Here is a 14303-nt window from a genome sequence, read left to right as displayed (position 1 = left end):
ACGAAATACACGAAAACACAAAAGAAACACGCAATGGATGCCAGGGTAGTGAGGGAAAAGGCGAACTTGAAAAGCAGTCGTAATCACAAAACCAGACAGACATCACCTGCGGGTCATTGGAACTGTCACACAATGACTTGGTGTCACCCAGTGAGCCAGGTGCCAGGCAGAGGCACGATGTTCACTAGTCTAAGAACAAGATATTGGTTCAAACAACTAGATTTTCAAAAGCAGGGACAGATTGGTAAGTGTCTGTATCGTGAAGATGAGAAAGGTACTACCCTATTTGTTGTTGAGCAATTCTTTCTGTCATTTTTAATGTTTTTTTTTTTTACAAGGTTTAAAATGGGATGAACCTATAATGAAGACTGACTTCTTGATTCTGGATTATTAAAAGTGGTGCCTGTCAACATCACATGCAGACCTCATTAAAGATTGTATTCTGGCCGACAGAAAGGATTCGTAACCCCACGAAACAAGCCTCAAGCTTAGTGCATAGCATTAATATGAAAATAGTGCTTGTAGTTAGGAAGCGAAAAGTGGTCCGGTGTGGTCACATGGTTATCTTTGTGGCTGACCTTATTTTCAGGTATTTTTAGATTACACATTATTTTTAAGATTACACATTTCAGGGAGGTGATTATAAAGAACTGGATTACATTGGATGGATCGGATTAACCCATTCCATTGTGTTGGAAAAAATCATATACAAAAAAATATAAAAATATATATAACTCTGGACCGGAGTTTGTATTGTGTTTTGAATATACATACACACACAGACACACATTAAGAAAAAAATCTAGTTACGCAGACTACGCAGGCAAAATGTCTATATTTAAAAATAATTGTGCTGCTATATTATGAAAAAATGACCCCTGGGAGGTCATGACACATAATTTGAGTGCCGCTGCAATGTACGTTTGCTCCCACATTTCATTGGGCTGGCAGTAGCCTCATCAAGCCTGCTAGGATAGGATTTTCTGCTAATTTGCCCTGCTTAATAAATCTAGTAAATCTATGTCCCCGAAGTCACCAGCCAAATGTATATTTCATCCCAGCTGAACACCTGTTGGAGATTTCGAAACGCAGACTGTTTAAACAAAACATATATTTCCACGCCCCAATATTATTATTTACATGCCGCCGTGATCTGATAATCTTGCTTCACTCACTGCTACAACTTTAATGCGGATGTAGACAGGACACGAAGTTCAGCCGGAGTTGGGAAACCGTTCCAATGCGCAAAGCCCTTCTAAATCCTTAGGAGGACGTCTTCCGATGTCATGAATATTCCTGTCCGATTTGCATGCCGTTAGCATCTTCCCTGCCTTTGGCACGCTCACCTTTGTCGAGAAGGAAGAGACATGAATCATTCAGCATTGTAGCCTCTCCAAACATATGTCACCAATCCCCCGGCAGCGTCCTGTTTATTTGTTGCTTAATCACGCCGAATGTAATTAATTATGTAAATAACTGATTGTGTGTGCAGGAAATTAAATAGCACATACGATATGGGGATGAGGGGGGAGAGAAGGGTTTACACACTCCCCTCGTCAAACAATAAAAATAATCACACGCCAAAGTACCTGTCTGCACTTGGCATCGGCACTTATGTCCAGAAGGCCAATGTTGAGGCGTGTCTTTGTACTGTCTTTGTAAGTAAAGTTCAGCGTGAGAAACTACAATAATCAAAAAGCAGCAGACATTTCTTACAAAACTGGACCAAGTAGAAAGGTGTAAGGTTATGGACTGGCATCATGCAGATATTAAAGCATAATGAAGTTCACAATAAAGACGTCTCACCTAAACGGAGGGTGTCCTGAATTCTGGAATCTCTCCAGAACATCGTTTCCACGAAGGGCATGTACTCGGTCGGCAGCAACGTTCAGGGTGATGGCATCTGTCAAAGTAACACCCATGTGAGCAGGCCCTCTGACGGCTCGCCATAGTGCATCCTGGGGCCATGAACTCCTCAGCTAACTTCCATCCATATGATTGTTACTCGGACCAGGACATCTTCTTCCGTCGCTTCTGTGTATTTTGACACCTTTTCTATTGGAATCAGCACCAAATAATATTACGCCTGGTCAGTGTACATTCAGATGGGGGAATAGTGCCTCTCATATTTGGACATATTTAATATGGCTTTTTAATACCATAATGAAAAGCACTATGCACATAACATTCTACTTAAATGAAATACAGTGAAGATGAGAAGCTCGTCTAAATAAATGATTATGAACACAAGATTTAAATTAGAAGTTGCTCAATGTTGAATTTTGATCTCTTGACATGTCTTTTTCCTGAGAATCCCCTTTTCTGTTGCTGAGCCAGAGTCTCAGGTCTTCATTTCTTTTTCCAGACTAGGTGAGCTTCTTTGGCCTTTCACCGTCAATATACTGAAAGCCATCAACAGCAATCTACCCCTGGACGATTACTTGGGGTGTTTGCTGCTGAAGAAAAATTGGGCTTCATACCTTTAAGATATTGTTTACGGACTGTAACCCGGCCATCCTGTGTCCGCCAAGGCAATGAGTTGTGAGAGTGGTCAGAGGCTATTTGATTCCATTGGCCATTATATTTATATTCATTTGGAATGGACTCCGTCTTGCCTGCAAATTTACTGGTGGTTTACCGCAGAGAGGCAATTTATAAATAAGATGGAACATCCAAGTCCCATTCCTCCATCCGTATGGTTTCTCCCCCTACCCCCGCCATCCCACATACCCTCCCCAAAGCCTCTCTGGTGCACTTGCTACGTCTTTCTCTGTTTCGCTACCAATTCCTCACTGCTCTCTGGAGCATTGGTAACCTTCTAGTATGCTTGAATTTTATTTTTCCTGCTTGCTTTAAATATGTCCTCCTGACCTGGTTACAAGCATTGTTTTACAGGATCTGCGTTCACTATGGGAATGGGAAGTTCAAATTCTCCAGTTCTCCAAAATAAATAATAATAAATAAATAATGCACAGGACATGCGATGATGGGAAGAGACGAGGACGTCTAACGTTTTCTGTAGAAGAGGCATATAGTCCATATATTCTTTTTGTATGCTGTACTTGTACCTTTTTGTTGCTCACCCACTTCTAAGGGTTCTCACCTATATGAAAAGACCATGTGCTCCACTCCACAGAGCAGTTGTGTGTTGACCAAGAACACGGAAATTCTCAACGTCGAAAGAGTAACATCAGAGGAAGAGCTTGTGCCTGTATTCTGTTGCCTTTAAATCGCGTCTTCTGGCAGGACTTCTGCTAAACAGACCGCCACCATAGACCGCAATGCATAACCACATGTGTGCGCGCTCAGCGAAGAGAGAGGCGAATGCCCCCGCAACAAGGCAATCTGTCTCTCCTGATAAATTCCCGCTGATGTCTCCGGAGACATCCAGCCCTTGTCCGCAAATCAACACATTTTTTCACCCCCCCCCTCGCTCCCGTACCTTCCTCCTTCTCCATTTGCTCCCTCCCACTGATCACTTTCTCGGCCCGTTTTTCCTCCCCACCTCTTGCTCCGAGGGGCCTGCGTTCATTTCTCTGAATGTGAGGTGAAAGCGCGCTAAGAAGGCCGGAAGCAAGCGCTCACGGGACGGATAAATGGCACTGGTGTGAGCGAGCTGAAAACTCCCGACTCTCGGAATAGACCGGCCATCGGCCTCCACCTCCCATAGCAATTTTCCATTAAGCCAGAGGAATACGAAGCAATCAAATCTCCCGGGCATCCAATTTATCCAGTCAAATGTCAATAATTACAATAATTAGGTAAATCACGCTGACTTTGAGGGGTAATTGTTTCAGCCCGCCGGGGGGGGCTTTTCCGCCACTGTAATGAGTGTTCCGTGCTCCGGCGTGACACTCAGACAATGGAAGCTCTGGATTTCACGGCAGAAGACATGTTGGGGCCGCCGTAACTGGTAACTATGGTAATCGAGGGGGGGTTGTAGTGTTGCGCGAGTGTTGATGTGTGTGCACGTGTGTGTGTGTGTGTGTGTGTGTTTGCGCTGTTTTTTTTTTCCATCTCCTGTCTTGTCTGAAGTCAATAAATTGGAAAACAGCAGTAAGTCGTAATCTCGCATCACCTGCGCCGAGTCCATTCACGACCGATAAACGCCCGAGGACCTGCACATTCTGGAAGGCATTTGAATACAAAAGGGCCGGCGCACGCCATCTCCGGGCACGCCCGCCCTGTGGAATCCATTTCTTTTCCCAGACGAACAAGAAAAAGAAATCTTCTATCTGTGATGATATTTGCAAAAGCTGATGGCTTTGGCGGTGGGAGTACGGCCCCTTTGGTAAAGGGATATCGCCGGGATTACGCGTGCCGCTGAGCTCCGCCTCAGAACCGGCGTGCGTCGGAGATGAGTTCTCGCGGCACCGAATCGCGGCGGATCGGGGCTGGCGGCCTGTTGGGGATCACTTTATTATTCCTGATTATTTAGTCACGGCCCTTATCTGCAAACTGCCACATGGCTACTTCTGGCGAAAGAATGGCAGACTTTTCCGTCCTATCTTAATCTGGTTTTTTTTTCCCTTCTCCTTTTCTGTTCAGAATAACCTTGCCTCGTGGGCATTTTTATTTTTCAGCGTCGCTTATGGCCCGGCGAGTGTCTGGCCCGCGCCCGGCCTAATTGCTGGAAAAAGCGTGCTTTTTTTTTTTTTTTTTTTTTTTTTACTTCCCCTCCGCCGCGGCATCCACGAACACCGGTGCGGTGTCCTAACGTCCCGGCCAGCTCTGACCTTGAGGAGCTTTCCACTCCGAGGCACAGTGGGTAATTAGAACAACAGCGACTCATTAGCCAATGACTGTCGGCCTCCTGCGGGCCTATCAGGTTTCCCACAACACACCGCATGTCAAAAGCTCCGCCTTTATGGGACAACGTGCATGACATGCAATATGGTGTGTGTGTGTGTGTGTGTGTGTATATAAAATATAATATTCATAGCTGAAGCTCTGCACCGGCGCACTCTGATAAAGAGGTACGGCGTAGGTTACTGCCCCCCAGAGTGCCTTTAAATGCCTCTGTAGCTCTTAAAGGGCCAGCGCTTCTCGCTTGTCACATTGAGGCTGTTATGCCCGCCTTGTTTTAAGGGCGAACAACATGTGTCCGCATTACACCCCCCCCCCGGGACTGGCGAGCGATTAGCTGCACGAGCGCCCCGGTGTCATTTTCAAAACTAGCCGGCTTCAAACGGTTAAGGTTGAACTTTGACCTTTATTTCCTTCCACTTGAATGGCTGGGAAAACAGTCGGGGAGCTAATAAAATAGCTGATGGCCACATCCCTCCAAGTCTGGGGTGTCCCCAAAGTCTGCCTTTTCCTTACGTTTCAGCTCTAATGCGGCAATGGCGCATGAGAGTATCCAGAGTGGGCAGGAGAAGAGTGCCACCCACATGCCCCCCGTCACCCACCCTGCTGCCAGGACATCTCGTTTTCTCTGTGGTGCTGAGTGGGCACTGAAGGGGTGTAACTTGACTTCAGCAGATTGGGGTTTTTACTTAATGGGCTTTTCAAATTTTCATGATGGATACCAGGAACGTCAGGATTACACAAGAAAACGTAATCTGCTTGCATTCCAATTCGCTTTTTCAATGTTCCACGTAAATATGCAGTTTCGGACACAGTTATGATTCCACTAGCGTATCCATCTTCCCCCTCCAACTGCATGGATGCGCATGTAAAATACATCATAGATGTGTATGCATTTGCAGGCATAAGCATGAATTTAACGGCCATTTAATGCATTTCCTTCTGCATTTGTTTGCCTGTCTTTTCAAGTGAAGTGATTGTCATTGTGATACACAGCAGCACAGCACACGGTGCACACGGTGAAATGTGTCCTCTGCATTTAACCATCGCCCTTGGTGATAGTCATGACAGGCGCCCGGGGAGCAGTGTGTGGGGACGGTGCTTTGCTCAGTGGCACCTCGGCGGATCGGGATTCGAACCGCCAACCTTCTGATTACGGGGCCGCTTCCTTAACCGCCCCCCCCGGCGCCTGTCATTTGATTTTTAAACTGGTTGGATTTTAAGGACTTTGCTAAATCCTGCTCTAAGTTAACTCGAGAGAGATGAAGGAAGGTTCTCAAAAGTTTGCGTTTCGGGGTCAAAAAAAACACCCAAAAACGTCCCGCTCCAACTCGCCGAGGTGACAGGCGACCCCGCGGTCACCCCCGCGACGTCAGACCGCGTCGCGCCTCCCCCGAGCTTCCGAACAGGGCGCGTGGCGGCGCTCCGGCGCACCAGTCCCGGTCCCGCTCCTCCTCCTCCTCTTCCTCCTCCTCTTCTTCGTCCTCCTCTTCCTCGCCGCCGCCGCCGCTCGAGCTCCGGTCCTCTCCGTTTCCCCCCCCCGAGCGGCAGCGACATGCCCACAGCCCCGCCAGCCTGTCCGGTCAAACATGGAGCTTAACGCCAAAACGCTGCTGCTGGCGCTCTGGATATCGGCGCTGAGGAGACGCGAGGAGTGCGACGCCGAGGAAGGTCTGTCACGCCGAATTTACTTCCCCTTCCTCCGGGAGAGCGGCCACAAAGTTGGCGGAGCAATAACGGCAATGATACTCGGCTGTTATTGATTTAAAAAATAATAAAAAAAAAAAATATATATATATATATAAAAAAAACTATCGTTGCGGAATTTGCGTTTATCGGTGAAAAGTACTATATATTTTTTAACAAGGTTCACTTCCGCTAAAAAGAACCCGGATTGTTATATATTTTTAATTATAAAGGTTTAAAGTCTAAAGCGCCCATTTACTACAGCATTGCTCCAGCAGAGCGGTCCTGCGTGTTGAAGAGTTTGTGGTAAATCTGTATTTATGTCCTATTCCACGTCTTCGGATTATAATGAAGACGGCGCGTCGGTCGGGATCGAACTTTCCGAAGCGAGTTTTATTTTACTTAAAAAAAAAAAAAAATCTCTTCCACAAGCTGACAACTGAGCTAAGTGAGTTTTTTTTTTCGTGTATGTGCGTGTGAAATTGTGTTTATATCTGTGTAATAACGGGTTTGTAGTGAACCTCTTTCCCCTGTATGGAGGATTGCTTGTTTTGTCACCGCTGTCCTTTGTCTGGTCCCTGTAATCTGTCACTAGTGGTCCGGCATCACGGCATTGGCAGATTTTTTTGTTGCTTTTTCTGTGTTTGTATGTGTGTGTGTGTGTGTGTGTGTGTGTGTGTGAGAGAGTATTACACTCTGTGTGTGTGTGTGTGTGAGAGAGAGAGAGTGTGTATTACAGTCTGTGTGTGTGTGTGTGTGTGTGTGTGTTTGAGAGAGAGTATTACACTCTGTATGTGTGTGAGATAGAGAGTGTATTATAGTCTGTGTTTGTATGTGTGTGTGTGTGTGTGAGAGAGAGAGAGTGTACTACAGTCTGTGTGTGTGTGTGTGTGTGTGTGTGTGTGAGAGAGAGAGTGTATTACAATCTGTGTTTGTATTTGTGTGTGTGTGTGTGAGAGAGAGTATTACAGTCTGTGTGTGTGTGTGTGTGAAAGAGAAAGAGAGAGTTAGTGTATTACAGTCTGTGTTTGTGTGTGTGTGTGTGAGAGAGAGAGTGTGTGTATTACAGTGTGTGTGTATGTGTGTGAGAGAGAGAGTGTGTATTACAGTGTGTGTGTGTGTGTGTGTGTGTGAGAGAGTATGTGTATTACAGTGTGTGTGTGTGTGTGTGTGCGCCATGCCGGTGTCAGGCTGAGGTGAGGCCAGTAAAGCGGCCTAATAGTCGCCCCGGACCGACTACCCGACCTTCTTGTCTTGTCTCCGTGTTGCGGGGCCGTCGTTGTCAGTTCTGTGGACGATTATGACGGGACAGTTGAATGGTGGGACGAGGCGGTTTTATCTGCGGTGTCTGTGCCAGCGTCTGTCGCCCGTTTCTTTTTAGAAACCGGATTGTTAATAAGACCGCATTTTACCCCCGAGGGTCTCGGGGCCGAGTGACATCTGGCACGGCACCTTTGTCCCCGCTCGCGGTGGACGTCGTCCTCTGCGGAGTGAATAAATGTGGATGGCGGGGTGGTCCCGCTTCCCTGCTGTGAATCAGTTTGAATCAGTTTAATACACACACACACACACACACACACACACACACACACACACACACACACACACTCCACCTCCACAGAAGGGGACGTTTTCCCTCCTTCGCACAGCTCCCGCTCGTCCCTCGCACCTCAGCGCTAACGCACCTTGGCATCTCATTGGGAGCTCGTTTAACCCCCCCCCCTCGTCCTCGTCCCCCCCGAGTGTTTCCTGCTCCGCTGCAGTGTTGCTGCGGCGGTGCAGCAGCCGCACGGACCGTTCTCCCGCAGTCTCTCTCTCTCTCTCTCTCTCTCTCTCTATTTCCCCGCTCATCCCACCTGCTTACCATTCCGCCCGGTGTCCCGCTCGCGTATATAGGACACGCGCCCGGCCCGGGACGCCTTTTAATCCGACGGGCCCGTCCGATCAATAGCGCAATAAAGCCTGTCACACTCAACTACCAGCGAGAGTAATTATCGGGGGGGGGGGGGGGGGGGGGGGGGGCTCGGAGAGCTCTGATTGGATGGGCAGCATTCCGTGGCACCGCTAATAGGCTGGGCAGGGACATCCCTCTGTCCCCCCCGTTGGCGGCGGGCACGAAAAGGTCGGGGAGCGATCCGCGAAGTTGGCCGCTCGCTCCCGGATCCTGGCACGGTGCGGGGGACGGAGGGTCCTCCTCCGCCTGGCACCCCTGCCGGCGGTCTGCTCCCCCCCCCCTTGATGGACGCCGTGACGGACCTTGACTCTTCTTCCCCCTCCCAGACGAGGATGCTGTTCTGCTGCATCCGCACCTTGTCCGGGGGGGAGGGGCCTTTTGTCTGGGACTGACGCCGAAAAACAAAGGGTGGCCTTTAGACGGGCTCTCGCTCACTTGTTAGCCGTCTCATTGACAGCTAAGGACGAATGCTATTAGACGGAGGGACGGTGGAGCGTCCTGCTTCCCCGGCGCGTGGGAATACGTCCAGCTTCACATACACACATTTATAAAGACGCACGATTGGGTCCCTTCATCCTGATGAAACCAAGGTAGGATTCCAGATCCCGCTGCCTCGGAATCCGCTCCACTTTTCCCGCTGGTTCATGCATTTGGAAGGTAGCCTAGCGGGTAAGACACCAGAAGACCCAGGTTCAAATCCCACTTACTACCATCGTGTCCCTGAGCAAGACACTTAACCCCGAGTGTCTCCAGGGGGGGACTGTCCCTGTCACCACTGATTGTAAGTCGCTGTGAATAAGGGCGTCTGGTAAAATGCCGTAATTGTAAATGCATTTCCAGAGGATCCTAGATGTTGCCAGGTCTTGATAATTATTTCCCCGATTGCAGTACACCAGTGATCAGTCGATACGAAGGATTCGGCTTAAAATGATTCCGTGTTTCCATTTTGAAGCCTGTTCCTGTTTAGATTTTAGTTTTTATCGTTTAATAATTAAAGAGTAAAAGGCGGTTCACTTTGGTGCCGCTTGAGGTGACGTCATCCATGATTCATTGAGGATATAACCCATGTAGCTCTCCTCGGGACCCATGCCCGAATGCATATTTAAATATGGGTCCTGGGATTTAATTAGGGTTGCGCCTCATCAGCATTATTTGTGGTAATGCCGTGTCTCGTGGGGCCACATACCAAAACACTCACCTGTCCCCTGTTATGTCACCGAGAGACGGGCTATACAGTCGCTTTACTGCTTCTCCTGTTTGCTTTGTGTTTCGGGATTATAGTTCAGTTCATCAGATAGTTAAGAAAAACTTTTTAAAAGGCATTGAAAGGTATTTTTCGAATGTTCAGCAGCGTTTGAACACTACAAGTCACCATTTTTCACCCTCTGGGTGAAACGATATATAATGACGTACGGCAGGCTTGCACAGTAGCGTGGCGGTTGGCGTCACAGGTCTTGAACCCTGTGGACCCTCGTGTAGGTTCCCTCCGGGTTCTCTGGCGTCTACAAGTTTGTAGACATCTCTGAATTGTCCCTAGGCGTGGGTGTGTGCGTAAACAGTGTCCCTGTGTCCCTGTCCCTGTGGATGGGGTCTAACTGGTTATGGAGAGTATGGAATGAGTTGGCTGGTAGAAGAAGATCTGTTCGGTCGTGTTCTCCATTTTTCCTGGGCTGGAATATCACTTTAATGTTCAGCATGAGGCTTTTACACGCACAAGACCCCTCGGTAGCGCCGCTTCCGCGGCATGGTCTCCCATGGCGGACGGCTTTTACGTAACCCCCCCGGTTATGAGGGCGCCCCACCCACTAGTTATGAGGATACTGCATGCGTGTTCTTTAAAGGTTAGCTTTTAAAGGTCTCATTAATATAAAAACATAAGAGCTATTTACAATATTGCCATTTACTGCACCCGCCACTACATGCAGCTCGCCGCGCGTAATTTCTCAGCTCGCTGAACCCCCTGTGACATTTTCCGCCTTTCTTTTTGTAAATGGCGAAACGGAGGACACCCTTGACCTCCGAGTTGCAAGCTGGACCAGGACCGGGTTGTAAATGCTTGACAGGGAAGCTGCTCGGGCTGCACAGCAGAACTGGGAACTGGACTTCAGGGGCTATTCAGGACATGGGGGGGGGGGGGGGGCTGGGGTGTCACATCATGTCTGTTCTAAAAACGTGATGTTGAATGCAACAGCATTGTGGTCCTTTCCTTTTCCGTACAAGACCCATTCATGTTAGACTTGCTCCACAGCTTCGTAGTATTCTGGATAATGAAGGAACTTCAGTGAAATGACTTTACATGAATTTTATTTACACCTTTGCAAGCAAGACGGGACGTAACAAATGACGCATGACTCAAATCAGCTCAGCGGACAGTCACGGGGGACCCTAGAGGCCCCCGCAAGCTCGCGGGCTCGACAGGCGCACAACCAAAATGCCGTGAGGTGGAGTGGGGCAGGAAACAAGAGGCGAACTACCTCTGCTTGTCTCTCTCGTGTTCTTCTGTCTCGCTCCGCAAGCTCCTTTCGCGGTTCTCGCATAAGTGCTGTGTCAGGTCTTGCTTTGTCGGGCCTGGCTCAGTGTTCGGCTCCGCCGGACTAGAAGAATTCTCCTTTTAATGTACTTCTCATGTCCGGCGTCCCATCACACTCACACTGGGCATCGCGCGTGTGCGGGTTGTTCCCGATCTTTAATTGCTTAGTTTTTCTTCAGGGTGTGCACAGCTGGTCCAGAGATGTACCTTTTTTTTTGTTGTCCGATGGCTAAAAGAGTAGGGGTTGTATCATATTATTATGGTCTGCAATATATTTTATTTTTTTATTTTTGCCTGTATGCACCTGCCATGAATATCGAATATAGGGCTGCGCGATATGGCATAAAATTCATATTGCGATTCCAAAAAATTATATATTGTATATTTATATATATATTGTATATTTATATATTGTAGTATGTTTTGTACTGTTTTTGAAAGGGTAACATAGCAAAGTCACTGCAGCAGGAAGGTTTATAAGAAACTTTTTACAGGTACATCAACATGCAGCAAAACCGTAGTCCAGATAAAATAATACCTGGCCAATTCTGCTGAAAGTGGACTTTCTGTCACGCCCATAAGTGAAATACCAGGTATTTGTATGATGCAAAATGAAAAAATATTGTCAGAAAATATTTAAATAACACTATGCTTGTTCATATTTTATCATGCAGTCCGTCCAGGACTCGTTTCTGCACAAGGAACCAAACAAGCTAGACCTTTAGATTTAAGACCCTTTAGATTTAAGGATTACTGATAGTTTTTTCGTGCTGCAAGTAGGCGTGGTTTTGCACTGGTGGTTCAACTTTGTCATTTTTGCGTGGAATGGATATTTCCCTTTGGCCAAATTTATATTGCATGCCATATATAACCTTTATACCGCACATTACTAATTGAATGGGAATGTATGGGATGATATAAGGAGAAAGAGTTCTCCTTTATTTTAGGCAAAATGTGTATAATGTACTTGATAAATTACAATTATCCAACATTTTGATTAGGTGTACAAGATAGGCTCTTTCCTCCTCATTAAGTTGTCTTTGGAATATTACCTTAAGAATATTGAATATTAATATTGAATACTTATACGTCTTTGCAAATCAAAGTTGGGGTTTCTTTATTTCAATGCCTCTTTTCTTTCCATGTAATGTAAATGCCCATCGGGATTACCGACAGCCGACTTTCTATGTGTTAATTTGGGACGAATTCCTGTTACCTGCCCGCTGCAATGCCGAAAATAGCCGGTGCATAACTGGCAATTGAGTATCGAAAGCAGAGCTAATAGTGTCTGAGAATCAAATGTTTTTTGACAAAATTAACATAGGGGAATATGGATATAGGTTATCAGAACTTGAGGATTCGACCCATCCCTATCGGTGACCTATTAGTGACCTATTGCAGCACAATCCCAGTCCCTCTGTGTGTCCTTTGATGTGTTCATTAGAGAACCATTGGAAATTGCTGCAGTCATGTCTGCTGGTGTAATTTGCTCTAGACCCTGTGAGCTTTCATATAAGCTCTTCTTGCTTGTCCAGATGAAGCACAACCATATTCCTGCAGAAGTAATCCTCACAGATCAGAAAGCTCTTGCTTTGGCTCACGTGCAGGTGGCCTTGGGGTGTCACCTTGATGACAGTAATATTGGAAATGTGGCTCTCCTGAGATGGCAAGGCTGCCCTCTTTGCATGGAACAAGCCATTAATCTTTTTCGTGGAGGTGGTTGACCTTTCAAACTCATTAAGGCCGACGGGAACCTCACGCATGTTGGCGGGTATTGAGCAACGTGGGAGGCAGCTGGAGGGATTGTGGTAGGTGGCGGCGGCAGTGGTACCGCTCATCGGTGCCGCGTCGGAACAGATGACCGCTGACCTGGAAAATTGCCCGACCTTTTATTGCAAAATCTTCCCGGTGATAAATAAATTCATAAATCGTAGGTGTTGGCCTGGATTTTGCACAATTTTAACTAAGAACACAGCCATGAATAAAGAATGGTACCAAAAGATCCTCCAACAGTAACTTCTCCCAACCATCCAAGAACAGTTTGGTGAAGAACAAAGCTCCTAGCGATTAAAGAAGTGGCCCCGTAATCAGAAGGTTGCCGGTTCGAATCCCGGTCCGCCAAGGTGCCACTGAGCAAGGCGCCTGTCATGGCTTCCCACTGCTCACCAAGGGTGATGAGTGAGTTAAAAGCAGAGGACACATTTCGTTGTGTCACCGCTGTGCTGCAGTCTTTCACAATGACAATCACTTCACTTCCACTAGAGTGCAGCTAAAAAAATGGTGCGTCCAGCATGTATTCTAAACCAATCAGAGATGGTGATGGGCGGGACCTGCCTCTTGATTTGTTGTGGTCCAGATATTCCTGTACTGACCCAAGCTTGACAAGTACACCTAAAAGCCCGAACCCAACATCATTGTGGCGGCGGATTCCGGCCAACATCACTGTACTAACATGCTTCTCACACGTGATTTATACGAGTATTTTTCCATTCTAGCATCCGTTTTATCGCCTCAGCTTCCATTTAGCGCTAATCAAAACGCATCACATGACCACTCATTTATCACCCAGGCTCGAGTAAAAGGATAAAAACTAAACACTGAATAAGCACAGTGCATCTATAAAACACATTACATGATAAATGTACTGGCCCAGTGTCCGCTCTCCCCGCTGCCTTTCAGCAGACAGATCGCCAGGCCGAGAAGGTAATCAAGTTCAAGCCTTTAACACACTTCCACTTTTAATTTAGATCTTCCTCTTTCAATTTAGCTGGTTTTAATTTCAGCTCAGTGAAGCACTTTAAGCACCAACACATTCAGTAAGTAACCTTTCTTGAATAATTGTGCTTCAAATAAAGAACTTTGTTAACCAGATAGTTATTTAATCGTTATTGCCTATATACTCGGTGATTTAAATAGGAGAAAAAGTGATCCGTGTTATTAAATGTGATGGCGTCACAAATTTGCCGCATCTAACGTTTGTGCTGATGCACCTAAAGAAAAAAGTTCGGTGCACCAGTCCAAAAGGGTAGAGTCTAGAGCTCTGACAAAAGGCTTTGGGTCCATGGGAGGACGCTCCCCGGACCTTAATCCAATTGAGAACTTGTGATCATTCCTCAAGAGGACCGTGGACAAGCAAAACCCGAAAACTTCCCCACACTGATTATGAAGGAATGGGTCAGGCCATCAGTCAGGATTCGGCCCAGAAGTCGATTGACAGCACGTCAGGGCGAATTACACAGGGAAAAAAGGGCAATCACTGCAAACATTGATGAAATTACCAATAAAAGCCTTTCAAACTTTTTGAAATGCTTGTAACTATGCTTGAAC

General features: G+C 46.9%; 1 protein-coding gene across 4 annotated transcripts in view; it reads left to right on the top strand.

The window, feature by feature from the left end:
• Nucleotides 1–6254: 6254 nt before the first annotated feature.
• epha10 (EPH receptor A10) overlaps nucleotides 6255–14303 on the top strand; it is a 125402-nt gene continuing 117353 nt past the window's right edge. For 3 of the 4 annotated variants that reach the window (XM_028963207.1, XM_028963209.1, XM_028963208.1), the window contains exon 1: nucleotides 6777–6940. In XM_028963207.1, the coding sequence (XP_028819040.1) occupies nucleotides 6841–6940 (100 nt within the window). In that variant the 5' untranslated portion in view covers nucleotides 6777–6840. Of the gene's footprint in view, nucleotides 6478–6776; nucleotides 6941–14303 lie in introns of those variants that run through there. The other variant, XM_028963206.1, reaches the window with a different exon arrangement.

The sequence above is a fragment of the Denticeps clupeoides genome, chromosome 20 (genome assembly GCF_900700375.1).
Source record: "Denticeps clupeoides chromosome 20, fDenClu1.1, whole genome shotgun sequence".
NCBI classification, from domain to species: Eukaryota; Metazoa; Chordata; class Actinopteri; order Clupeiformes; family Denticipitidae; genus Denticeps; species Denticeps clupeoides.
The sequence above is the reverse complement of the archived record's forward strand: the minus strand, read 5'-3'. Positions and strand labels throughout refer to the sequence as shown.